Source organism: Ovis canadensis, chromosome 19 (genome assembly GCF_042477335.2).
Source record: "Ovis canadensis isolate MfBH-ARS-UI-01 breed Bighorn chromosome 19, ARS-UI_OviCan_v2, whole genome shotgun sequence".
Lineage (NCBI taxonomy): Eukaryota > Metazoa > Chordata > Mammalia > Artiodactyla > Bovidae > Ovis > Ovis canadensis.
This window is the reverse complement of record NC_091263.1, coordinates 65,859,294-65,885,441: the sequence shown is the minus strand read 5'-3', so window position 1 is coordinate 65,885,441 and position 26,148 is coordinate 65,859,294. Positions and strand designations below refer to the sequence as shown.

Below are 26,148 nucleotides of genomic sequence, written 5' to 3'. Positions count from 1 at the left end.
CTAGGCTGCAGGAGGGCCCAGGGTGCTCCCAGCTCCCTCATCCCCACCCCTGCATCTTTCCAGAGCCTTGGGCACCTCAGATCTCCTCCTGCACCCTCACCTTCCTGTCTTCCCCCTCATCTCTGCTCAGGTTCTGATGGTCTCCTTCCCCAGTCCCAGGGTCTCCTTCCCTCCAAAGCCTTTTGTCACCCTAGGAACCTCCATAGAACCTGGCCTAGTTGTTCCTCCCCCTTAAAACTCAGCTCCACTTTTGGCTTCCAAGTCCTGGTCCTTTCTGGCTACTCCCCACTCCCTCTCTGACTGCTGTACCCAGTCTCATCCTCTACCCCACAATCGCCCGAGATGCACCAGGTCCCAGCTCAATTCCTGTGTGGCCCACCCCACAGTGCCTCCAGGCAGGAGGAGCTGTGTATCGACTGAGTGAGCAAGAGAATGAATGATTCACTCTCAAACTGAAGTTCCACAGCCTGACCCTATGTCTAACTTCTCCTTATCCACACTCCACCCTAAGCAAAGTTCCCAAGCAGAGACTCCTCCCTTCCCCTTCCACATTCCAGGCTACCTCTTGCCCTCCCCTCTCCAGGAGCTCAAGCCCTTTGGAAGGCACCTGACTCGCCTCCTGCATCTAGGAGGTGGAGGCCCAGGTCACGCAGCCACCTGCTTATCACCCCGCTCACTGCCAGAATTCTGCCCTCAGCCTGTGGCTCCCTGGCTGTGCCAAGCCCGGGGCAGCCCACGCTCTCTGCCAAACCTGACCCCATCTAGTGGCAGAATATATGGCAGGGTGCATGGGAGCTTGCCCTAAACTGACGGGGGTGTGAGCAGGTGGCTGGACGCCACTTACTCTGAGTCGGGCGACAGCTCCGAGATGCTGTGGGAGGTGGTGGAGCGTGGCGTGGAGGGTCCGAGCGCAGAGGCAGTGGCAGAAGGGGTGGCGGTGGTGTGAGGGCCCGAGGGCGTGCCTGAGGACTGCACGGAGGAGGAGAGAGCCGAGGAGGTGAAGGAGGCAAGGATGGAGGAGAGGATGTCCAGCTGCTCTGTGGAGGGCCCGTGGCTAGGGCCGCTGGTGGGCGCTTCCCGGACTCTGAGCAGCTGCGGGGGTGGCCCAAGGCCTTCTCGTGAGGGGTGCCGGCTAGGTGTGTGGTCCAGCCGCTCCCCTGAGTTCGATCGCTTGGACAGAGAGTCCAGGGGCCGGGATGGCAAGAGGGGGTCCCTTGAGAGTTGCCGCTGGGGAGACAGGGGCAGAGGCGGGGGCTGTGGGTCAAGGTCCCGGGCACCACGGGGCGGGGGCAATGTGCTCAGCCACTCGCAGGGTGCCCCTCGGTCCAGCGCATCCCGTGACCCGAAGCGGCCCACTGTGGCACCAGGGTGGTCCCTGGGTGGCTGCCGCCGTGGTAGGGTGCTTCCCCGATCCCTGGGCTCCGGGCGGCCTGGCACAGCGTCCAGGCGTTCCTGGGAACCAGGCCGGCTCAGGGGACGCAGGACGGGGGCAGGGGCCTCCTCCAGCCGCTCGCGGCTCAGCTGCCGCCGCAGGAGCAAATCCAGCTGTTCTCGGGAAGAGTAGCGGCTGGCGGGCTGTGACAGGCTGCCGGTGCCCCCAGCACAGATGCGACCGTAGGAGGCAGCCGGCACGACGCGGTGGCCCAAGGTGGCTGCCCGGCACCAGGACAATTCAGGGGCGCCCCGGGTCTGTGGCACCAGTGGGTACTGCAACCGGTTCTTCAGTATGCCTGCGGGAGGAACACGCGGGGGACAGTGTGTGTCCGGGGCCACGAACTCCCCTGGGGCTAGGGACACAGCAGCGTCTGGGATCCCTGCGAAACGGACTTGGGGGCAGAAACCATTTGGGGAGAGGGTACAGAGGCCGCTCCTGGGAATCACAGAGAGGTTGCAGGACAGGGGTTAGAGTAAGGTGGCAGTAACCCGCGGTCTCAGGAGAGGGGTGGTCCCCTTGCTGTGGGGGTAGGGGCAAACCACCCCCCAAGATCAGAGGAGGAGCAGCCCCCAGGTCAGGGTCAAAGGGACAGGGATCCTCAGGGTTGGGGCAGGAGCAGTCCCCCAGGAGTAGAGGCAAAGACCCCCTTGAGCTGGGTCAGGGACAACCCCTTGGGACCCCTGGAAAGCACAACTGGGGGGAAGAAACCTTCCAGGGGGACAGGGAGGAATCCCTTGAGTTAAGGCAAGAGTGGCCCCTGGGGTCTCTGTGGGGCAAGCAAGTCTCAGGCCAGAATGGGGCTGTCCTGTGGAACCGTGAGGCAGAATAGCGGAGCAGAACCCCCCACGCGAGGGAGACCAGCCCTCAGGGTCCCTGTGAGGCTGTTTGGATTAAGAGGATGAAATCCTCTGGCTCAGGGCTTGGCCACTTCCCAGGGCCCCTGGAGCACAGGCTACAGTCAGTCTTTTGTTCTCTTTCAGTTTTTCAGCCGGGCATATAGGGTCTTAGCTTCCCCAACCAGGGATCCAACCTACACACTCCCTGCATTGGAAGGAGAAGCCTTAACCACTGGATCCCCAGGGAAACCCTGAGGGCTCCATACCTTTCCTCTGGCGCTGGGCCCCACCCAAGGAGGTTTCATCCCCACTGGTCAGGGCCAGGTCGGGCTGGTTGTTGTTGGCTGCATCCTTGCTGGTGTCCAGCCCCAGGCGCCTTTCAGAGCCCCAGGTCTGCAGAGCGCAGGGAGCAGCCTCACACTCCCCCAGGGCTGGCCAGTAGGACAGGAGGTCATTGCCGTCCATGTCTGCTGAGCCGGGGTAGATTACAAAAGTCACTGCAGCAACTCCGCGATCTGGACTCAGTGGCCCCCTAACCCTAATGACACCTGAGATCTGGGTTTTCTGATACAGCAGCAGTAGGAATGGGAGGATGTCTCTCGGAGATCCATGGACCCATCCAGGGACTGAGGCACTGATGAGCTCCCCCTACTCTTGACTGGAGGCACACAGAGACTGGTGGTGGGGGAACCTGATGACTGAGGGGTCAGGAAGACCAGGCTGAACCCCAACCCTCAGGGAAGAGGAGGGATGACATGTCACCCTGTAACGTCCCTGACCTTGCTCGTCTGTTGCTTGGGCCCCTTCTGGGTCTCTAGCCAGCAGAGCTCTGCTGGGAGGCTGGATGGGGAGAGGTGCGGGGGCACCCCACGATGACCCCAAAGTCAGTCCCAGGAATCTTCAGGGGCTAGCAGGGCTCCTGGGTTCACACCCAAGTGGAATATGGGGTATGTCTTGGTCACGCATGGGGTCAGAGGGGTCCTATTACCTTTGGGGTGGGTAAGGAGCCTCTCGCTCTGGGCTGCCCGGTGGAGTGGACGCTGGAAACGGCCCCGCGTCCGGCCATTGTCCTCACTTTCTGAGGATGGGATGGACAGACTTCTCTCCTCCTCCAAGGACGGGTCGCTGTCAGAGTCGGAGTCTGCGCCTGGAATAGGGAAGGTCAGGAGGAACACACAGCAGTGGCCCGGGGAGGTGAGGGTCTGGAGGGAGGCTCTGGGAACTCGGGGCAAGCTTGGAGTAGGGGGCAGGAACAGGAGGGCTGGGTCATGGCCAGGAGAACCGGGGCTGGCTGGGTAGGTGCTTCCTGGAGCTGCAACCCTGGGGGAGCTTGCCCCAGCCCTGTCAGCTGCCGCTCCCACCTGGAGGCAGAAGAAAGGGGAGCGGGGGAGAGACCCTCTGAGTCCCTCCTCCCTGGCCCCGGGCCCCCACCTCCACCAGCATCTCGATGGAACATGGCCACGTCCAGGTCAGTGGGGCCAGCGTGAGCCTGGAGGCCATGGTCGGTGTGGTCAGCAGCCGAGCCGTGTCGAACCAGGACGTTGTCCCTGGAAACGCAGGGGCCCCCATCAAAGAGGGATGTGACGGGGTGCTTTGGAGGCAGGGTACCTGTGAACACCCAGCCCGCTGCACACAGTATGGCTCTGAAGGTGCCCCGGGGTGTGTGTCAGAAGGCACTGGGCAGAGGCAGCAGAGCAGAGGCCCAGATGCCAAGACGGGTGCAGCCAGCACGAGGACCCGGTAATGCCAGCCCCGGGCTGTGTGCCCCCTCACGAGGCGGCCCTGCCCTCACCTGAGGTAGCTGCGGCCCCGCTGGCTGTCTTGGTCCTGGGTCCGGCCGGACCGGGCGCTGCTCACCGAGGAGACGGTGGAGGCACCGAGCGTGATGCGGATGAGGCCGCTCTCCTCGAAGAGGGCCGTGTTGTTGTAGGCGCCAGGTCCCTGGGGCAGTGGAGGGGACAGGCGCGTGAGCCAGCCCTGGGGAAGCCTCCAACACTGGCCTCCTGGGTCCCCTACCCCGACTCCTCTGCCCGGAGGGCCCCTCACCGTCCCAGGCGCCGGCCTGGCCTCCTCTGGTGCTGCCTTCCTGCCCAGACAGGCTGGTGTCCAGGCAGCCCGGGCATCTGCGTTCAGGACACAGAAGAGCAGCAATACCACCAGGCCCTGTGGGTCAGTGAGGATAAGAGAGGGGACAGTGAGGGCCATGAGAGGTCAGAGCAGGGCTGTGAGGGGGTCAGCTAGGGCCAGTGGAAGTCACTGAGGGTCAGCTAGTGGGATCAGTCATTGCAGATGAGAGCGAGGCAGTGCGGAGCCCCCAGGGGCACCCGTAAGGGAGTGAGGGAAAGGCAACAGAAGTAGTGAGAAGTCGTGGAGGTCATTGTGCACCAGCAAGCGGCCAGGAGCCTCAGCACTGCTGAAGGTCAGTCCAGGCTCAGCAGCAGTCCGCTGTCAATCATCGGGTGGGCATCAGCTCCAGGCCTGGGGTTCAGGCCCCAGGCCCCACCCTACTGAAGCCCCATCTGGCCCAGAGTCAGGGAAGGGGTGCCAGGGTTACCTGGAGCCCACAGAGTCCAGCGTGGAGGTAGTGAAAGGCCAGGATGCTGTGGTTGACCGCCAGGAGGCCAAAGAGCCAGGAGGCACTGATCAGTAGAAGGAGCAGAAAAGAGCTGCGAAGGGTCCTGCCGCGGGAACGTGAAAGGACAGGACACGCGAGGGTCACACGGGGCTCACATGGGGGACGTGGGAGGACACAGGGACGTGGAGGGAAAGGAACTCACACAGAGACGTGGGGGTCTCAGGAGGGCACTAGGGGAGTCTGGAGGCCACAGACGGAACCAGGAGAGTACTCAGGGAGCCACGAGGGGACATGGGGAAAGCCGACTGGAATTGGGAGGCGGGGCATGAGAGAAAGCATGGAAAGCACATGGAAACACGCAAGGCAAAGGGCAAAGTGAGCCATCCAGGCCTTGGGAAACTGGAGAGACAGCAGGGTGGAGACAGACGTGTGGGGCCAGAGTAAGGCAAGGGTACCAGAGAGGGACCGCTGGCTAGGGGATGAAGGGTGACTTCATCCCCCTACCCAGAATCTGGAGCCCAACCTGAACCAGGGGTGCTCCAGGAAGCCCCCCAACCCCACCCAGGAGAGGGCTGCCATTCTGAGAATCCCCCACTTCCCCAACCAGCTAACTCACAGCACAGAGGTCTTCTTGGCCTCCCTCTGCCCAGTGGAGCAGGACATGCGGGCCGCGAGGAGAAACATGGTCCCATTCATCTGGACCCACAGCCAGACATATGGATCAGGGGCAGGGCAGAGAGAGATAGAGAGAGTGAGAGACAGACAGACAGACAGGTACAGAAGGCACTGAGACTCACAGAGAGGCGGAACCCGTGAGAAATATACACAGATATACACAGACACACACACATAATACACAGATCAAAACCAAGGAGAAACAGAGGAGCTTAGAATCATAGACAAAGTCAGAGATAGGGAAGCAGTTCAGTTCAGTCGCTCAGTCGTGTCCAACTCTTTGCAACCCATGGACTGCAGCATGCCAGGCCCCCCTGTCCAACACCAACTCCCGGAGTTTACTCAAACCCATGTCCATTGAGTCGGTGATGCCATCCAGCCATCTCATCCTCTATCATCCCCTTCTCCTCCAGCCTTCAGTCTTTCCCAGCATCAGGGTCTTTTCAAATGAGTCAGCTCTTCACATCAGGTGGCCAAAGTATTGGAGTTTCAGCTTCAGCATCAGTCCTTCCAATGCATATTCAGGACTGATTTCCTTTAGGATGGACTGGTTGGATCTCCTTGCAGTCCAAGGGAATCTCAAGAGTCTTTTAACACCACAGTTCAAAAGCATCCATTCTTCTACTCTCAGCTTTCTTTATAGTCCAACTCTCACATCCATACATGACTACTGGAAAACCCATAGCCTTGACTAGACAGACCCTTGTTGGCCAAGTCCAACAAAAGAAAGTCCATCAAAAGAAAGCAGAGAGGGATGGAAAAATAGAGATGGAGAGACAGACAGGTAGGGAGAGCAGCCGAGTCTGTGACCCCACATCTCCCATCTCCACGCCAGCTGGGCAGGAACAGAAGAGGAGGCCGAGCCCAGGAAGCCTGCAGACTGCCACCTGGCGCCCCTCGGCCGATACCACCACACCCGCTGCAGGGCCATCTCCCACCCCATCCCACCGAGGGGAGCACAAGGTGGGACTGAGTAGAGGGTACTCACCACAAGCACAAGGATGACAGGGCCGGCGAAGCTCCAGATGAGGGGCTCATGGATCGAGATCCAGCAGAAGTCAGGGTTCCCGTAGCCCTCAGGATCCAGGCCAACGGCCAGGCCTGCGGGGAAGAAGGGACAGGATGGAGGGGCTGTGTTCCAGAGCTGCCGACCAACCCTCTCGTGTACCCAGGGAGAAGCTGGGGCGGGGGCGGGGCAGGCTCCTCCCCAAACAAGTGGCACGGGGGGCTGAGGCTGGGGTCACGATCAGGGGCAGGGCTCAGCCCACGTGATGGATGGAGGTCAGGGGTCACAGGCCTGGACGGGCCAGGGAGCAAGGTCCTCACCCAGCAGCACGGCAGGCACTCCCCAGCCCAGGGCGTGGTAGAAGCGCATGGCGCCGCGGTCCACGTTGCGGGGCTCCACCTGCATGCGGTAGAGGTGCAAGCCCTGCACGAGCAGCCACGCGAAGGTGCCCAGGAAGAAGTAGTGCAGGAGGATGGCGACCGCGGTGCACAGCAGCTGGTGGGGGTTGGGGGGGCATCAGGACCTCTCCGCCTCACCCCGCCTCTGAACCCCCAACCACCGCACCCCACCCCAGCACCCTGCCCCAAAGTGACTGAGCACCCCCCCGCCTTCCTGGGCCACACGAGGTCAGCAGGACACGGGTCCCCCAATGCGGCCCCTGCACCTGGTTTTGGGTCCTGTGGATCCCCAGCAGGAACAGGAGCTCAGCCACCCCCAGGGCGGCAGCCACGTTGGCATGGATCCCCCGCATGTTGGACTTGAGGCTGCGCAGGCTCAGCAGGATGGCCGCGGTCAGCAGCAGTGCGGCCACGGACACCGCCATGACCACGTGGGTGAACACCGCCAGCAGCTCCAGGTCGCCCTCCAGCCGCTGCAGGGACAGGGAGGGTCACAGGGGCTGTCGGGCACCCCTGCCCTTTGAGCCTCCCACTCTTTCAGCTCCCCGAACCCAGCCCCACCTCACGGGGGGAGGCATCCATGAGGACCCCGAAGGTGCCCGTCCGGCTGCAGCGACACCGTGCGTGGGACCCGTTCCTGTGCACCAGCTCACAGTCCCGTGCAGTCCACAAGCCGTGCTGGTCCGCCCTGTGGCCACAGCGCAGTCAGACCGACCATCGCCTCGGGGGAGAGCCCGGCGCCAGGCAGGGGTTTATGAGAGGCACTGGGCGGGGCCGCGGGTGCCTAGAGTTGGGGAGCTGCATTCCTCATGGGTCTGGGTGCACAGGGGCATGGGTGGGGCCCCCAGGGGCAGGCTGGGCCTCCCAGGGGCTACCAGGGGGACCAAGGGTTTCCAGAGTGGAGGTCCTCACGGGCCAGGTGGGTCCCACTGCACGCAGATGGCCTTGCTGCGATTTGCTGTCTGTAGCAGGCGGAACTCCAAGCTGATTGGGGACTCCAGGACACCCCGTAGGAAGTTGCGTCCATGGAACACAGCCACGCTGACCACCGGGGAGTTCATAACTGGGTTCTGGGGAACCCTGAGGAGACACCCCACCTGGGCTTGGATGGCGCCGGCCTTCCCAAGCTCTGACTGCCCAGTTCCCTATCTTCCCTTGCCCAGAGCTTGGGGTGCCCCAGGCTGGGTGTTGTTTCTGAGAACCCCTTCAGCCTCCACTGAGCAGCGTCAACACCAGGAGTCCCTGGCCTGGTTCTGCAGAGTTACAGCTGAGGGGCTTTGGACCCATTGCCCACATTGGAGCCTGCAGCCTCAGCAGCTGTAGACTGTCTCCCTGCATGCCCCCAGCTGGCCTGCTTCGGTCAGCCCATCTCTATCAGCCAATCTGCTTGCCTGGCTGGCTCCTGTATCCTTTGTGACTGGCCCAGCTGTGGCTCTGTGTCTATCTAGTCCCCCAAACACACTGACACAGCGGAGCCCGGTACGGACGAGACTCGCAGAGCAGGGGTGTGGCCAGGCGCGTCTCTGGACGATGGTGAACCTGCTTGTTTGTCCACCATAAGTGCGGGGCGGAGTCTAAGCTGGGGCAGAGCGTGCGGGCAGCCCAGGGGTGAGAGGCCTGGGGGTAACTCTACTCATACCTGGCACCCCGGCGCTCTGCCTGGAACTGGGCAGGAAGCAGACCCCCAAGGGTGCGGTAAACCAGGAGGATGACAATGGAGATCCCGGGCTCGGGCTCGGGCTCTGGAGGGGCTGGTGGGGGCGCCATGCTCGAGGTGGTGGCATTTTCCATGCTGCTGCCGCTGGGGTACAGAACTGCCAGAGGAGGGGGAGGAGCCGCTGTCAGTGACCTCTGACCCTCAAGCACCCACAGACCCAGCTCCGACCCGGAGCCAGCATCAAGCATGGGAATCTCTTCCCTGAGGATCCAGAACCAGGGAGTGCAGGGAGCAGGTGCCAGTGAAGAACTCACGGGCCCCTGGGGCTGAATCCCAAGTATCCAGGGCTGTGAGAGGTCATTTGCGGTGAGGGGGAAGGTCTGGGCAAGGGGAGAAGTGACAGGAGGGCCATGCGGGGTTCCGCTTTGAGTGGGGGTGGGGCAGGGAAATGGGACCTGGCCCAGGGGTGACCTCTCACCTTCAGCAGGGGACGGCCGTGGGGCCTGGGAAGACAGCAGCACATGCGTGTGAGGGTCCCAGGCATCCTGGCCCCGGAAAAGGTTGCTGTGGTAACGAGGGTAGCGACGGGTCCCCCGGGTGGGACTGGGGTGCTCCATGCGGTCGATGCTGAGCACTGCCCCGGAGGAAGAGGGGTGAGACCCAGCAAGGATCTCCACCCTGTGCTGAGGGATCCCCCTCTCCTGCCTCCCCCAACTCTGGACCCAAGTCCCACCACCCATATGGCCTCCTGGCTACCAGCGCAGAGCCTGTGTCCCTGCCAAGCACAGTCTTGAGCCACTAATGTTGCCATCCGTAGCCCCCACCCCTCGGATCTCCGGGTCTGAGTTCACAGCCCCCTGCCCCAGCCCACCCTCCACATACTGATGTTGGGTGTCACCAGCCCCACAGGGTTCAGGTACGTGAGTTCCATGTTCCTTGCGAGCGTGGCTGCGTACTCTTCCAGGCGCTGCACCAGCCCGGCGCTGCCTGGGGAGCCCCCGGGGGCCCGCTGCCCCAGCGCGGCCCACAAGTCCCCGGTCTCTGGAGCGAGCAGTGCAGAGCCGGCCCACAGCAGATTCTGGGAGGAGGGAGGTGAAAGCGGGCCCAGCCAGGTGAGGACACGTGAGGGCATGCCTGAGGGGTCTGGCCAGGTGCTCAGGGGGGCCCCAGTAGGCAGGGAGTAGGTCTGGAGTGGACAAGGCGGGAGAAAGAGCCCATGAGCTTCACTTCCCGGGGGTCAGGAGGGGCCTGAGCAGGGGGGCGGGGGTCCGGGGCCAGGGGATTGGGAGCCCTGGCTGTGGCCCCACCTCATTGAAGTGGGCATCCTGTGTGGCTGTTAGCCCGAAGCCCTGCTGGCGGCTCTCAAAGGCCAGCAGGTGGGCCAGCAGGCGGGCAGTGACTCGGACGTCCTGGCTGAAGTAGTGGTCGGTGTGGCCGGTCACCTCCCGCAGCCTCTGAGCCAGCTTCTTGGCCTCCACCGTGTCTAGGACCGTCTTATTCAGCTCCAGACCATCCAGCTGCCAGATAAAGAAGAAGCGGTCACTCAGTGGTCTCCTCGGCCTTTCTCAAAAGCCTCATGGAAAGAAGGGTTTGGCCAGATTAAAAGGCCACACAGAAAAGCCCAGGATGTCAAGGGCTGGGGCATGATGTGTAGGGCCCGCCTCGGGCCAGGGGAGATGGGCCAGGGCTCTGCTGGGGCCAGTCTTGTGTGCAGGGCAAGGTGCAGGCAGTCTCACCAGCAGATTGAGTTCTCGGAAGGCGGGGGAGGTACAGTTGAAGAGGTCAGGCTCCAGCCAACCCCGGTCCTCGTCGCACAGCCGCACGGCCGCACCTGAAGGCAGGTAACCCTCAGTCAGTCCTGGGGCCTGGACCCCTTCACTGAGGAGCAACCGCAGCACCCTCCTCTACCCCAGGGGAAGCTCTGATGCAGGGACCAGGGAGTAGGCATCCATGGCTGCACCCCTGGATGGAGAAGACCCAATCCCCAACCCAGATGGGCCCCAGGCACTTATCAGTCAATTCTTAGAGGTCTGGGGACCATTTGGAACAGCCATGACATAAAGGAGGACACAAGGGCAGGACTCTGTGTGTGTGTGTGTGTGTGTGTGTGTGTGTGTGCTATGTTGCACTTAGTCGCTCAATCGTGTCTGACTCTTTGCGACCTCGTGGACTGCAGGCCACCGGGCTCCTCTGTCCTTGGGGACTTTTCTGGGCCAGAATACTAGAGTTGGCTGCCATGCCCTCCTCCAGAAGATCTTCCCCACCCAAGGATCGAACCCAGGTCTCCCACACTGCAGGCGGATTTTTTATCGACTGAACCACCAGGGGAGCCCAAGAATACTGGAGTGGGTATTTTATCCCTTCTCCAGGGGATCTTCCCGACCCAGAAATCAAACCAGGTCTCTTGCATTGCAGGCGGATTCTTTACCAGCTGAGCTACCAGGGAAACCCTGCGTGTGTGTGTGTGTGTGTGTGGGTGGGTAAGTGCGCACCCAAACACACAAGCCAATGCTCACACCTACACACAAGTAGATGCTATGTGACCCAGGACAAACACACAGACACACAATGCTCCCTCTCTCTCTCTCTCTGTCTCACACACACACACACACACACACACACATACACACACACACATCCAGGTTTTCCAGTAGAATTTTGTGACCAAAATAGGGTGGGGATCACAATTCTCACACAAAATTCAACTGCCCTAAAGACTCTGCTGCCATCTCTCCCTAATCTGTGAGACTGGAATGAGAACTGAATGAAATTGACCTGGCCCTTAAGAGAGCTTGTTGCCACCAGCAAGAGGGACAGGAAGGGTCCCCAAAAGACAGACAGAGGCACGTGCACAGGCACAGGAAACCACACGAGAGCATGCACACGCAGACAGCCTTGGCCCAGCCATGGCGGGGGCCTCAAGCAGCGCGGAGGCTTCTGTGGGGCCTCAGGCAACAGAGAGGAGTCTGTGGGGTCCTCCAATGGAGGGCAGAGGTCTTTCAAGACCTCGGGCAGTAGAAAAAGGCCTGCGGGAAGCTGAGGAACTGAGCAGCAGTCTACAAGGACCTTAGGAAGTGTTTGTGGGGGGGAAGGGCCTCCAGGGACTTCAAGCAGTTGGGAGGAGCTTTTAGAGACCTCAGGCAGTGGGGAGGGGTCTGCAGGGACTTCAGGCAGCAGGAGGGGTCTGCAAAAGCTCTGGCAGTGGGAGGGGGCAGCGCACCTGAGCAAACACGTACCCCTTACCTGCACCCCGCAATCCTGCCAGAAGCCAAGAGAAACAGATGGAGGCTCAGTGAGGGTCAGGGGGAGGGAGCCAGAGCCCCAAAGAGGTAATGAGGGACCAATATCGCCCCCCACCCCACTCCCACCTCTTGGCAGGAACAAGGCCAACCAACTCAGGAAAAGAGGTGGCTCTAGTGGTCAGAGGACAGGGCAATCGCCACCCTCAGCAATGTGCCTGTCCCCCACGTACTCACCTAGGGCCCCCCGAGGACAGGGCACTGAGGCTAAAACGCCAAACTTGGTCTGCGGCCACCACACACCAGATCTCAGGGACTTGGGGCAGGCATCATAGAGCACTAGGGAGGAAGAAGACAGTGAGGCAGGCAGCCAGGGGCTGGGGCCAGGGACGGCCACATCTGCTGACCCCTCACCTACCCCAGTTCCACTGCCTACCACTCTGCTGCTGGCCTCAGGGGAGCTGGCCCATCAGATTCTGTGACAGGCCATCAAAATACTTGGGGCCAATGTGGGAGCCCCTGGGCAGCGCAAGAAGCCACCCAGAGCCCCTACCCAGAGAGCCAAGCATGCCATGGGCCTTGGCGGCAACATGCCAGAGCCAGCCTGCTGCATGTGGAGCCTGCTCACCCCGGCAGCCGCTGGCTGTCACCTCTGCAAAAGGACTGTCACAGCTGTTGCACTGGCGGCCAAGGGCTCCTGGGCGACAGGGGCACTGCCCGCTGTGGGGGGCACAGGAACGTGAGGTGGAGCCTACTGGGTAGCAGTCGCACGGCAGGCATGAGTCGCTGCCCCGCGGTCGGTAGTGGAACTCCTGTTTGAGAAAGGGTCAGGGGCCGGAGGTCAGGGGTCAGGGCTTAAGGCGAGGATTTCAGGTCAGGGCTTGGGGAGTGGGTGGAATCAAGGGCAAAGGGTCGGGAGAACAGTGCTCACAGGCCAGAAAGAAGACGGGCCTAAGGGAAACATAAGGGAGGGGTCAGATGTCAAGGACAAGAGGTGGCAGTTAGGTCACAGGGTAGGGTAGGGGAAGGGGTCAGGGGCTGCGTCAGGTGGCAGAGGTTAGCAAGCTGGGTAAGAATCGCAGGTAAAGGTCAGGGGCCGGCACACCTTGCAGTGACACTGTCCATTCGTCTTGTTGCAGTTGGGGTCAAAGCCCTTGTGAACGTCACAGTTGCAAGGGCCACACGTCGGGCTCCCCCACCAGCCCCGTGGGCACTGCTGGTCCATCCTGGGGTGAAGAACCAGGTGAGATGCCTCCGCCATAGCTCAGGGACCCTCCCTAACCCTCTCCAGCTCTTTCCATCACCTCAGCCCCCAGCCCCTTACCTGTGTTCACAGTGGTGCCCGAAATAGCCACCTACACAGTCGCAGGTATAGCCATGGGGGGCCCCCGGGAGATGCCGGCATGACCCCTGGTTCTGACAGGGGTTCAAGAGGCAGGCGTCCACACAGCCTGGGCCATAGTAACCTGTAGGTTGGGTCAGGGAGCTGAGGACACTGGCTACAGAGCATGGGAGGAAGCAGGCACTTGTCCTTCTCAGCCCCTGCCTCCTCTCCAGGTCCCCCAGTCTTCACCACGAGCCCCAGATCACCCTGCCCCGACCCAGGCCCCACCTGGCCAGCAGGTACAGGAAAAGGTTTGCCAGAGGTCTCGGCAGTCAGCATGGGGAGGGCAGGGCCCAGAGGCGCAGGCGTTGGTCACGACACAGCCGGGTTCCACATTCACTCGGTGGCTTGGGGGAAGCAGGGCTGGGGACCCCGAAGGCGTGGAGCCAAGCCATACTCCCTATGGGCATAACCGGCAAGGTGAGACCCATGTCAAAGCACCTCAGCGCCGAGTCCAACAGAGCCACCCACATGGTCTGGTGGCCCCTGACATGCAATCTCCCTACAAACCCCGGTGTGCTTAGTTGCTCAGTTGTGTCTGACTCTTTGTGACTCCATGCACCGTAGCCCGCCAGGCCCCTCTGTCCGTGGAATTCTCCACGCAAGAATGCTGGAGTGGGTACCCTAAACCCTGATCCCATACTCCCATTTAGTGCCCCCATGTGAACCCTAATTATGCTCTCCTTGACACAGGCCTCTAATGGCCCTTGATAATCCAAGCTGGACTCACCTCCAGCAGCACAGAAGGGCCTGACCTGCTTTTGATGGCTCTGAGCACCACTACCCCTATAGCAACCTCCAGGTGAATGCATCTCGGGTCTCAAGACATCCCTGATCTCTGACCATTCACCCTGATGCTCCACCTCATATTTGCACGCTGACCCTCACCTGGATACAGCCAACCAGACCCTGAGGAGCCTCCTCTTCAGCGCCATGGGGCAAGCCTCCCACATGGAGTCGCTTCACCTTCAGGCCCTGAAGCTCACTCCCCACCGCCAAAGTGTCCTGGGGGAAGGGGACAGTCAGCACTGGGGTTGAAGGGGGGACCGATGAACCCTTGCTCTACCCCAGTGTCAGCCTTGGCCTTTTCCTAGCCTTGCACCATGCTCTGGACCTCTGAACCAGAGGGCTGGTCTGGGCATGAGATGTTCCTGAGCACAGAGGACCTGCTGGAGCACAGGGGATGAGTGACAGGAAGGTTTAGTCAAGATCTGGGCTCCGGACTGGGCCCTCTCTCCTGGACTCCAAACAGACCCTGAAATTCCATGATTTTGAGCTGGGACGATCAGGAGACCAGAAGAAGTTTGGCAAAGTGCTGGCTACAGAGGTACCCCAAGACCAGGCCAGAAATCTGCATAGCCTCCCTGACATGAGGAGGGTGGAGCAGGGTGGGCTTAGAGCAAGGTCATGAGGATGGGCACTCGGGAGACAACATCAGACTGTGCAGTGGATGGAAGAAGAGGAGTTGGACTGAGGGGGTTTCTGATGAGGTGGGTCTCGTCGGAAGGCTGAGAATGGACCACCCCAGGGTTAGAAGTCAGACCTGGAAGAGGCTGAAGTCCAAGGAGACCATGAGGACATGGTGGCCCCGCCGGCCACCTGGCTCCTCCTGCAGCTCCAGCCGCAGATCGTGCCACCGGCCGTCACTGACTATCACCTGGTCCAGGAGGAGGTGGGCAGCCCGGCCTGAGGCCCTGGTCACTGTTACAGACAGCAAGCCCCGATCCAGCTGCGGGCAGAGAGGCACAGCCCTGGGGTCAGAGCCCCACACTGGGCTGGGGCCGGGAGAGTCAGGAGGTGGGGTCACGAAGAGCAGAGGTCAGTACAAGAGGGACAGGCTATATTTGGCATGGAGGGCCCCGTGCCAGGGCACTCTATGCTTCTGAGAGTAAATTAAGGGGCAGGGGTCATGGATTAGTGCAAGTGGCAGGGGAGAGCTAGGCTGGGATGCTGCACCTGCAGAGGATATGATAGTGGGGAAAAGGGTCAAGGGCCAAGGTCGAGAGCAGGGTCAAGCATGATCAGTGCTCCTAGCAGAGAAGTATGCTGTGGATGTGTGTGTATGCACACACGCGCGTGCGCTTCGTCTCTCAGTCATGTCCTACTGTTTGCGACCCCATGGACTATAGCCTGTCAGGCTCCTCTCTCCATGGGGTTCTCCAGGCAAGAATACTAGAGTGGGTTGCAATTTCCTTCGCTAGGGGATCTTCCCAACCCAGGGATCAAATGCAGGTTTTCCTGCATTGCAGGCAGATGTTTTATCAACTGAGCCACCAAGGACCAGGCCTGAAACCACAGGAATGGTGCTGGTGGCCTCAAAGATTGAGAGCTGGGGGTCTAGGGAAGGGCTCAGGAGGACAGACACACCTGACAGAGGAGTGTGCTATGTGGTCCGGCCTGGACTTGCATCAGGACCCCCTGCTTCACCCGCGTCCGAAACGCCAGCCCGAGGTACCAGGGCACAGACAGGGCCACGTCGTTTCCAAAGTCCCAGCTCAGTGTGCCGTTGCCACGAAAATGGTGGGGATGGGCCATAGCTGGTGGGGTAAAAGAGCAGAGTCACAGGCTTCATGTTGAGAATAGAAGCTATAACCCACAGGCCCTTCCTGCCCCGGGCTGCCCACTCACTGAGCCGACAGTCTTTGCCTCCGAAGCCCACCGGGCAGTCGCAGCTGAAGCCACCCCAGCGTTCTGAGCAGATGCCATTGTTCTTGCAGGGGCCCGAGTCACAAAAGTGCAGCTTGGCCTGGCAGCCTGAGAGAGGAAAGTACATGGAGGACATGCGAATACGAGAGAGGGCATGAGCGCTGGACAAAGCACAGGACCCGGGGGGCTGAAAGTGCCCAAGATCTCAGCCCCATGTTCTCAAAGGGGGTCGAATTTGTAGGACTCAGGTCCTAAAGGCCAGACTGCAGCAGAATGCTTGCCAGAAAAGGAGACAAGGAGGAGGTCAGAGTTTGAGTCCATGCATAAAGCCCTCCATCTTTTCCCTATGATGGGGACGTGGCCTACCTGCCACGGTGCCATTGTTTGCGACAAAGGACGCCATGTCCACTCGGCGGCCATCGATATGCAGGTCCCGCATGCAGCCAACGAAGTCCTTGTGGGACACGGGGAAGTTCTCGGGGAGGTTGGGGACACCCCCCAGGAGCAGAGGGCCTGTCAGGTCCAGGGACCTGGGGGTCAGGGGTCCAGGTCATTGGTGGGACTGGGGCCAGGGTAGGTTTGCTCCTGGGCTGGGGGAGGGGATAGGAAATGGAGGGGGTAGGACTCAGAGGGTAAAGTGATTGAATGGGGAGGGTGAGATCAGGCTGAGGAAGGACTAGGGCCTGACTTCAGTTGTAGGGTGCAAAGGAGAGTTTCTGATGGGCAGATGGTCTGGGCAAAGGGGGAAGAGGCTGGGGTTGAGGATGAGGATGAAAAAGGGAGGCAGAAGGGTGGCTGAGGGGGCGGTGATAGGGGTCAGGCAGGGCTGTGGGGCATTGGCGAGACCAAGAGAGTAGAGAATTTGGGGGATTGGGTGCCTGGGGGAATGTGTACAAGCAGGGAGTCCGGGGTAGAACAGAGAGATGGGGCTAAGGTGAGGTGGGGTTTCAGCGTTCGAGGGAGGAAAGTAAACCCTGGTGGTTTGGGCAAGGACGGGGAGTTTGGAGGCAGTATTGGAAGGGTGGGGGTGGGCTCTGGCAGGCGGGGGGTTTGGGGTGCAGGGGCTGGGGAGCTCACTTCTTGGAGCTTGTTTGCGTGCCGGCAGCTGCGCATGAGTAGTTGCCAATCTCAGCCCCAAACTGCAGAGCCACAGCCGCATCGCAGTCATCCACGCTCAGCACAGCCACCTTGTCCTTGGAGGGGCCCTGAGCACCCCCCAGGGCATCTGTCCGGGGCTAGAGACCTGGCGCGTCACTCAACAGGACCCCCAGGGGTCACCTGGTATCCCAGAACCTGGTATCCCAGCTCGTCCCCGCACTCCCAGGCCGAGGGCGGTGCCCACCTTGTTGTAGTATCTCAGGTGCACTGTGTGCCACTGCCCGTCACTGAGGCCCCCTGGAACCGTGGGGCTGACCACTGTGTTGGACTCACCTGCAGGGCGGATGTGTATGGAGGCTGCTCTGGAGCCGTGGGGCCTCCCCTCCCCCTACCCAGTCATGCAAGCACAGCTACTCCCAGGTGACCCTGGATGCCTCAGATAGCTTCCCCCTGCTGGGGACCACACTGGCCGGACCAGAGTGCCTCTGGACACGTGGGAGAAGCACAGCCTTCATGCAGAGAGAAAGTGGTCTGTCGGGCATGGGTGGAGCTACATGCTCAGGAGGGCCTGGGGGGTTCACCCCCCCCCCACGCCAACTCACCCACACATGCACCCCCTCGCCCCTACACTGATCCATGGAAGGGGGCACCCACCAGTGGAATATGTGAGCCTCACTTGCCCAGCCACGAGCTCCAGGGCCAGGAAGTCGTGCTTCTCGTTCAGGCGTCCGTTGTAGAAGAGCAGCCCACTGGGCTGCACCGTGGCGAACCTGGGGTCGGGGAGGGGCCCGTCACAAGCAAGACCCCCTGCTCACACCCACCATCCCTGTGACAAGAAGGTCTGAGGGAGCCCACCCAGGCTAGGTGAGGGAGGAAGTGATGAGGGAGGGCGGGGAGGGGGGGTGTCCCATGGGACGCCAGGATGGGGGCAGTCAGGAACCCGGGTCTTGGAGGTGGTGGGGACCCCGTGCGGGCGCGCAGATGCGGGCGAGCACCTACGAGAGGGACAGCGTGAGGTGGAAGCGCTGTCGAAGGCCACGGAACATGACGAAAGAGCTGGGCGGGAAGGAGCGCGCCGCCACTTCGCAGCGCGGACCCTCGAAGGCACCACCCGCCGGGCACTGGCAGCGGAAGCCGCCGTCCGGCCCGTTGGCGCAGGTGCCCCCGTTGCGGCAGACGCCCGGGACGCAGCGTCCGGCCTCCGTGTCCAGCTCGCAGTCTTCGCCTAGGGTGTCAAGTCGGCGGCAGAGGCGGGGTCAGACCGCGCCCTGCCCCCGGCTCCAGCGGGCCCCGCCCCTCCGAAGGCCAAGATGCAAAAGTCCCGCTCGCTGTGGGCATGCCCCTATTATACCAGACCCCGCCCCCTCCCCCTTCCGGCCACGCCCCTGCCCAGGGTCACGCCCCCTCCTCTTCCTCTGCCGGGTCAAACTTCGTTGCTTGCTCAGTGGTGTCTGACTCTGCGACCCCATGGACTGTAGCCTGAAGGGCTCCTGTGTCCATGGAATTTCCCAGGCAAGAATACTGGGGTTCGTAGCCATTCCTTTCTCCAGGGGATCTTTCCCACCCAGGTCTCCTGCACTGCAGGCAGATTGTTTATCATCTGAGCCACCAGGGGGTTGGCCCAGCCAAGACCTTTATTTCTTCACGGCCTTAGGCTCCCTCTCTGCCAGGTTCTACCGCTTCTGGACTAACCGCGCCCAACTTGACCCCGGGTGGCTCAAGAGTGATGCCCAATGCTCACTTGCACTGTAGTTCCGCCCCCACTCTGCCTGATATTCACCTAGCCCGGCGCCCCGCTCACCCGTGAAGCGCGGCCGGCAAACGCAGGTGTAGCCGCCCTCACGCCGCGAACAGGCGCCACCGTTGCGGCAGGGGTTGGAGTAGCAGAGGTCGAGCTCCGTCTCGCAGAAGTCTCCCGTGAAACCGGGCGGGCAGCGGCAGCGCAGGCCTGCGATGGGCTGGATGGGTCTAAAGAGCGTAGAGGCGGAGGCCAGGAAGGGCGCAGAGGAGTCAAAGCGCAGCACCGACACGCACTTCATGTAGTTCTCGCAGGGCTCGCGCAGGCACACGTTGTCGTCGAAGGGCAGCACGTCCAGCAGCGAGCGGGCGGCCAGGGCGGCGCGGCGCACGTACAGCTGCTCCTGCAGCTCCTCGGAGCTGAACCAGGGGCCCGCGGAGCCGGCTCCAGCCCCGCGGGGCGCCAGCGCCGAGAAGCTCACGTTGAGCACGGTGCCCCCCACGTCCGTGTCGTTCTGGATGTTGAAGATGAAGACGTCCTCGGCGGGGGTGGCAAGTACCGCAGCCACGCCTTCCAGGAAGTGGCCCAGTAGCGGCGACAGGAAGCGTTCCTGCCACATGTTCTCCAGGCGCACGGTCAGGCTGTTGGCCAGCAGCTCCTCTGTTATGATGACCACGCGAAGCACGCACTGGGCGGTCACACTGTGCAGCCCATCTGCCGGGGGAAGTGGGGGGAAGAGGTCAGTCTGGGGTCAGCGGCTGACCCCAGGGATGGAGAAGGGTTACTGGCCCAGTCCCCCAGCACCTCTGTGTTAGTGGGCTGACCCTACCAGGACACAAGGGGGTCTGGGCTTGTGATCACCAACTCTCTCAGCACCAAGGTGTCAACAAGGTACTGTTTCCTGTCCCCTCCCTCCCACATGGGGAAGGGCCTGAGCCAGGGATCAACCCACCCACTCTCTGCCCCCCAGTAGGGCCCAGGGGTCAGCAGGTCATTCCTCCTACAGCACACAAGATGGTCCCTAAGTGATCAGTAACCCACCCTTCCCCAGGTTTATGGTCAGCAGGCCAATCAGGATAGAAAGAGGAGCCAAGGCCACTGATGCCTGACTTTCTTTCCTCCCATTCCCCAGCACTGCAGAACTAGCAAAACATCCCCTCCAAGAATATCCCCTAGGTGAGGGATCACCTATTCCCTATCTCTGGTTAGCTAACTGCCTTCCCAGTTCACTAGAAGGGTCCCTAGGCCTGTGACCACTCAACTGCATCTCCCAGAACCCTGGGTCAGCAAGTTTCTTCTCTCCAAGAGAACCCTGGACCCTGACCTCCTCCGCAGCATCCTTGGATCAGCAAGCTGCCCATCACCCCAGACCTGGGTCCTGCGATTTCAGTGGCCACCCTCAGAAATGAGGATGAGGTGCTTATATGCCTCGTCTCCACACATTGGGTGGCCGACAGGGTTTGTTGTCCAGGGAATTGAGGGATGAATGCAGACGTGCCTTCTTTGGCAGTGCCAGGAGTCCTATGCCTCAGAATTGGAGAATAAGCACTGGTAAAGTCTCTCCCAACCCCTGCAGCCTCCAGTATTTAGGCCTGCAAGAGCTTTTCCCACCCGCGCTCTCCTCTAAGGGAACAGTTTGTGAAAACCTTGGTCCACGGCTGCAGAAGAGACAAGTGGATCTCCAGATTTTCTCCCAAAGGCCAGAGCCTTAGTCAGCCCCATTGAGAGCAGCCAGGCTAATATGGGTCTGCTCTCTGTCTGAAGCTGCCAAAGGAAGATGCTGTTCCCGACCACTAAACAATTGGCCTCCCTCTTCTCCACAGGCTGAGGGTCAGAATGGACCCAAAGTAACTCTTCATCTGAACAGGGGTATGATGCTGGCTTTTCCTGGGACATCCAGAGCATTACTGCAGCCTTTCAGAAGGAGGAGAGCAATCCCTAGTTAACAAGCAGACGGTTCTTGGGCTTCCCTAGTGGCTCAGTGGTAAACAATCCTCCTGCCTATGCAGGAGACAAATGGGATTTGATCCTTGATCCGGGAAGAGCCCACGTGCCACAGAGCAACTAAGTGCGTGTGCCACAACTTACTGCGCTGTGCTCTAGAGCCCGGAACCACAACTACTGAGCCCCTGTGCTTCAACTACTGAAGTCCAAGTGCCCCAGAGCCCATGCTCTGCAACAAGAGAAACGATGGCAATGGGAAGCCCGCATGCTGCAACTAGAGAGGAGACTCTGCCTGCCACAACTGGGAGAAAGCCAGCACAGCCAAAACGAAATAAAAAATGAAATGATTATTTAAAGAAAGCAGACAGTTCTTTAAGAGTCTTTATGAGGTCTGCTCATAATGAATCTTTGGGGTTCTGCGGAGACTGTCCAAGACCCTAAGCAGAGACTATATGACCCTAACCTGGGAGGTCTTTGGCAGATCCTGTGGGATGCAGGAACCCAGTGCTTAAGGGATTCTTGGAAAGTCTGGAAACCCCTCTTTGAAGTGCCTTGTGGGGGGCCCTGAGGACCTGACAGGCTAAGGTCACTGGCTCACTTGCTTAACCCCCGCCCCTCACCTGTGACAGTCACCAACATGGAGGCCACCAGTGGGCGGTTGTTGTCTAGTTTGCGGCTGAGCCGGAGCTCCCCGCTGGTCTGGTTGACCACCAGCAGCTGCAGCTCATTGCCCCGCTCAAAGGAGTAGAAGAGGTGGTCAGAGACATCTGGATCATAAGCTGGGATGCGCCCAATGATGCCTGAGGGGAAGGTGTCCGAGTGGTTGGATACGTAGTTGTTGAAGAGGATCTGGAAGTTGTTGAGCACAGGGCTGTTGTCATTCTGGTCAACCAAGCGGACGTGTACAGTGGCCCGACTGACTAGAGGGGCTGATGTGGCCTGCACAACAATTACGTATTCCTGGCGAGCTTCGTAGTCCAGGTCAATGAGTGCCGTCAACTCTCCTGAGAAGATGTCCATTTGGAACAGCTCGGGGATGTTCCCCTCCACGATCTGGTACATTATATGAGCATTGGGGCCTTCATCCGGATCCACTGCAGTGATCTGGGCCACCACTGAGCCTACAATGCTGTTCTCCTTCACTCTCACCTCAAACTCCTCAGCTGGGAAGACCGGTGCATTGTCATTGACATCCTGCACTGTCACCTGGATGCTAACTGGAGTCCGGAGTGGGGGCACACCTCGGTCCACTGCGTAGGCAGTCAGTTCATACACTGGCACTGCCTCCCGATCCAGCCGCCTCACGGTGCGGACAATGCCAGAGGTGGGTTCAATGGTAAAATCTCCATCCCCATCTTCCCCGTTCTGGAAAGTGTACTGGACCCTGCCATTGGCATGAGCATCCCGGTCAGTGGCTGAGATCTGCAGGACGCTGGTGAAAGGTGGGGCATCCTCAGAGACCAGCCCTGTGTAGTGGGAGGCCACAAACTGTGGAGCGTTATCATTCACATCATTGACCATCACCTCCACATAAGTAGTGTCTGCCTTCTGTGGGATGCCATTGTCCCGAGCTGTAATAGCCAGTGTGTAAGTCACCTGGTCTTCATAGTCCAGGGGGGCCTGCAGGGTAATGGCCCCTGAGTCCGCGTCAATGCGGAACTGGGGCAGGTTGTCTTCCAGGAGATAAGTGATGCGAGCATTCTCACCCACATCATCGTCAGAGGCACTGATGACCACCACGGTGCTACCCACTGGCCGATCCTCATTCACACTCACTGAGTAGTGGGCGCTTTGAAACACAGGCCGATGAGTGTTGGCATCTGTGATGTTGATGTGCACATAGCAGTGATCGTGAAGGGCACGGTCAGATGCAGTTAGCACCAGCTTGAAGTAGCGTTCCTGCTTGTAGTCCAGGGGCAGGGCCAGCGTCACCAGACCTACACCCCCCTGGGTGCTGATAGCAAAGCGATTCCGAGTGTTGCCTCCTGTGATCTGGTAGCTGATGGCACTGTTGGCATCACGGTCTACAGCAGTCACACTGACCACACTGGTGCCCACAGTCGCATCCTCATTCAGTCGGAGGTGGTACTCCTTCATGGTGAACTCAGGCCGATTGTCGTTAACATCCAGCACAGTCACTGTAACGCTGGCTGAGGCTGAGAGTGGGGGCGAGCCATGGTCTCGGGCCTCCACACCAAAGAAGTAATGTTCCACAGACTCACGGTCCAATGGACCGCTCACAGAGACCCAACCAGTGGCACTGTTTATCACAAAGGGTGTATCAGGTGCCACACCAGTTAGGGAATACTCCAGTCTGGAATTCTCTCCATGGTCTGCATCCACTGCCTGAATGTGGATGACTGAGTGGCCCAGGGGTGCATTTTCCAGGACAGAGACCTGGAAGGGTGTGCTGACAAAGATAGGAGTATGGTCATTGATGTCCACCACCTGGATGCTGGCCAGGCCGGTGTTGTTGGACAGCGGGGGGCGGCCTGCATCCTGAGCCCGGATGCGCAAGGCATACTCTCGCTCTGCTTCAAAATCCAGAGGGGCCACCACCTGGATCTCGCCTGTAAGGCTGTCAATGGCAAAGTGGCCGCGGCTGTTCCCACTGATGATGTTGTAGTGCACTAGTCCATTGGCATCCTTATCCCGGTCCGTGGCTGTGACGCGTAGCACCACCGTATGGGGGCGCACATCCTCGCGCACCTGTGCCACGTAGCGTTTCTCGCTAAACTGGGGCGCGTTGTCATTCTCGTCCAGCACGGTTATGTGCACACGCACGGTGGCGGAGCGCGGCCCGGGCTCTTGGCCCTGGTCGCTGGCCTCCACCACCAGCTCGTAACTTTCCATGTGCTCGCGGTCCACGCGACCGCTAGTGCTGATGAGGCCCGAGCGCGGATCAATTTCGAAGGCATCAGCGGCGGCGGCGCGCGCAGCTGGCGGCCCCACAAAGCGGTAGCGCAGGTTGGCGTTGGGGGGAGCATCACCATCTGTGGCACGCAGCTGCAGGATCGGGTAGCCCTCTTCCACGTTCTCGCGAAGCGTCTCCCGGTATTGCGCCTGCTCAAATACCGGCGCGTGGTCATTGCGGTCGGCCACTGTAACGGCCACCATGGTGGTGGCAGAGAGGCGCGGTGAGCCATGATCCTGCGCCGTCACGCGCAGGTAGTGGCGATCCATGCTCTCGCGGTCCAGAGCAGCCTCTGTGCGGATAAGGCCGCTCTGCGGATCGATGCTGAACAGGTCCAGAGAGCGGCTGTTCATGAGCGCAGCCAGCGAGTAGACTAGGCGCCCAGCCTCTCCGGTGTCCGGGTCCTGCGCCACTACGCGTAGCACCGCGGTACCCGCCGCCTCATTCTCCGGCACTAGTGCCTGGTAGTTGTACTGCGGAAACTGTGGATGGCGGTTCGCGGCGCGACGGGGGCGGGCCCGGCCCTCTAGGGGTACTCTCCAGGCTCCAGGCCTGGCCGGGGCCCCAGGGGGGCGCGGCCCGGGGCGCTGCGGGAGGAAGCGGAGGCGGAAGAGACCTCGGGAGCGCATGCGCTCGGGCTTCGGCACGGGAGCTGTCCGAGACTCGCGCGGTGCTGAACCAGACGCGGGAGCTGTCCTCGCTGTACGAGGTGCTGAATCCAGTCCAGGGCCAGATCCCACGGCCCCGGGAGGGCGGTCCGACCGGGGGCCTGTCCTCCTCGCTCGGGATGTCGCTGTTCTCTCGCTTTGACCCCTGCGCCCTGGTCCCCACAGTTCTCCGCAGCAGCGCGTGGTTCCCACTTTTGGGGAGGAGCCTCTCCCAGTATTCCTCTGAGAGGACACAGGCTGAGAACCACGGGGCCGAATCAGAAGGTCCGAAGGGAAGGGAGGGTTGTTCTCCGGGCCTGGGACCCCTGGGGACAAACCCTCTGGTGACAGACTATCTCTTCGCAAAGGCCCTGTCAACCTGCAAGAGGAGACCTCTGGGCGCCAGCATAACAGAGACCCTGGTCCTTGTCCTGTCTCTCGCCCGCGGCTGCCAAATGTCTTGACCCCATATTCCGCTCCCAGCCCCGGCTGCTCCGGGGGCCCTCGACCGTTTTGGGCGCTTTGCCTTCCCCCTCGGAGCCCCACGAAGACAGGTTCCCTGACTCCCAGGCCAGGCTCTCCATCCTCTCGGACCCCGGGCGGCTCGGGACAAAGAGCTAAGGCTCCGTTGCCGATCCGCGCCCCTGGTCCCGTAGCAGCAGCTACCCCCGGATCCCAGCCGTGGCCCCCACCGTTCCCCAGCTCCTCCCGGCTAAGAGGGAACAAAGAGAGGAGGGAAAGGAGCAGGAGTAGCGGGGTCGTCAGCCCCCTGAGATCCCACCACGGCTGCCGCCTCGCCATCTCCCCCCACTTCCCCACACTGCCTCCACTGTCCTCCACCCGGGTCCAGGCCTTGGGCCCGCCTCGCTGCTCGGACCCCCACCCGGACCCCTGCAGCCACCCCAGTCCCCTGCCTCTAGGCCTGTCGCTCCACGCCGCCGCCACCCTCTGGGCACCATCTACTTCGCGGCCAGAGGCCCTTTGGCGAGCGGCCCCGGCTTTTGCCGCCCCCACCACAGCATCCCTGACGCTGCTGCCGCCTCCCGCCGCTCCAACATGGCTCCCGGCCGCTGCGATGGTTCATTCCATCCCCGCCCCGGAGCTCCAAATCCTATGGTACAGGCCATTGCGCATGGCAGCTGCCGACTTAGAAGTCATGACCGCCATCTTTATTGAGGGCAGAACGCAAGTGCTGCCCACGGTGCTGAACCGGGCAGGGAGATTCACCGCCCCTGGTCCCACCCTCCTCTTCTTGGCCACCGCCCTCACCCGCCTCCCTCCCTCTAGGGCGCTGTCTCAGCTCTGTCTTCGGCCTTCTGCTTGCCGATCTCTTATGCCCCGCCTTCCTGACCACTAGTTCCGAACCCTGTCCCGGATTTTGGTCTGAAATTTTGGTGCCTACGATGTGCAGAGTTTTCTCTCAACTCTTGGGTGGAGATACCATCATGGGGTCGGAAGTGAGTTGGGGTGCCAGCTGCCCGAACAGCCTTAACCGTTCGATCAGCGAGTTTTAACTCATGAAACATGTCGCGAGCATCTGCTTGTTTGGAGCGCTCCAACCGAGCAGGGACCAGAGGTGACCCGCCCGAAGCCGGAACAGAGGTTAAACTTCCCTGGTTTTTCGGCCGGCTGCTCTTCCACTGGAAATTACACCCCTCTCTTAGGTAGCGAGTCTTCAGTGCTCTGGAATGCCACATGCAACCCTGCGTTGCCGCAAGACTGAGGCTCGGATTCCTCAGATCTCCTCCCTTGCCCACTACGACTGCGTCCCTTAGACCCTTGAGGGAACTAATGGAAAAGCTCAGTTTTGCCCGCGCTGTTCTACTACAAGTAAGACTCAAGTAAGATCCAATGGGCAGACGCCGGGGAATAAACGTCACCGAAGACGAGCGAGGGCGTGGGGCGTGAACACCGAGCGTTCCAATCAGAAGGTCACTGTTTCTATTGGGACAATGG

The 26,148-nt window shown here is 60.9% G+C and overlaps 1 protein-coding gene across 2 annotated transcripts in view; it reads right to left on the bottom strand.

The window, feature by feature from the left end:
• LOC138424804 (cadherin EGF LAG seven-pass G-type receptor 3) overlaps positions 1-24,993 on the bottom strand; it is a 39,208-nt gene extending 14,215 nt beyond the window's left edge. For both annotated transcript variants that reach the window (XM_069562195.1, XM_069562194.1), the window contains exons 1-34: positions 21,252-24,993; positions 18,751-19,401; positions 17,949-18,174; positions 17,604-17,719; positions 17,194-17,282; positions 16,929-17,086; positions 16,218-16,381; positions 15,834-15,959; positions 15,573-15,742; positions 14,749-14,934; positions 14,094-14,210; positions 13,434-13,605; positions 13,146-13,287; positions 12,927-13,047; positions 12,450-12,633; positions 12,059-12,160; positions 10,319-10,413; positions 9,890-10,099; positions 9,465-9,660; positions 9,061-9,216; positions 8,565-8,739; positions 7,838-8,005; positions 7,487-7,613; positions 7,192-7,398; positions 6,848-7,022; positions 6,510-6,622; positions 5,463-5,542; positions 4,826-4,949; positions 4,318-4,434; positions 4,064-4,212; positions 3,709-3,818; positions 3,260-3,418; positions 2,538-2,738; positions 845-1,730 (exon numbers count right to left, since the gene is read on the bottom strand). In XM_069562195.1, the coding sequence (XP_069418296.1) occupies positions 845-1,730; positions 2,538-2,738; positions 3,260-3,418; positions 3,709-3,818; positions 4,064-4,212; positions 4,318-4,434; positions 4,826-4,949; positions 5,463-5,542; positions 6,510-6,622; positions 6,848-7,022; positions 7,192-7,398; positions 7,487-7,613; positions 7,838-8,005; positions 8,565-8,739; positions 9,061-9,216; positions 9,465-9,660; positions 9,890-10,099; positions 10,319-10,413; positions 12,059-12,160; positions 12,450-12,633; positions 12,927-13,047; positions 13,146-13,287; positions 13,434-13,605; positions 14,094-14,210; positions 14,749-14,934; positions 15,573-15,742; positions 15,834-15,959; positions 16,218-16,381; positions 16,929-17,086; positions 17,194-17,282; positions 17,604-17,719; positions 17,949-18,174; positions 18,751-19,401; positions 21,252-24,993 (9,914 nt within the window). The remainder of the gene's footprint in view (positions 1-844; positions 1,731-2,537; positions 2,739-3,259; positions 3,419-3,708; positions 3,819-4,063; positions 4,213-4,317; positions 4,435-4,825; positions 4,950-5,462; positions 5,543-6,509; positions 6,623-6,847; positions 7,023-7,191; positions 7,399-7,486; positions 7,614-7,837; positions 8,006-8,564; positions 8,740-9,060; positions 9,217-9,464; positions 9,661-9,889; positions 10,100-10,318; positions 10,414-12,058; positions 12,161-12,449; positions 12,634-12,926; positions 13,048-13,145; positions 13,288-13,433; positions 13,606-14,093; positions 14,211-14,748; positions 14,935-15,572; positions 15,743-15,833; positions 15,960-16,217; positions 16,382-16,928; positions 17,087-17,193; positions 17,283-17,603; positions 17,720-17,948; positions 18,175-18,750; positions 19,402-21,251) is intronic.
• Between the last annotated feature and the right edge of the window lie 1,155 nt (positions 24,994-26,148).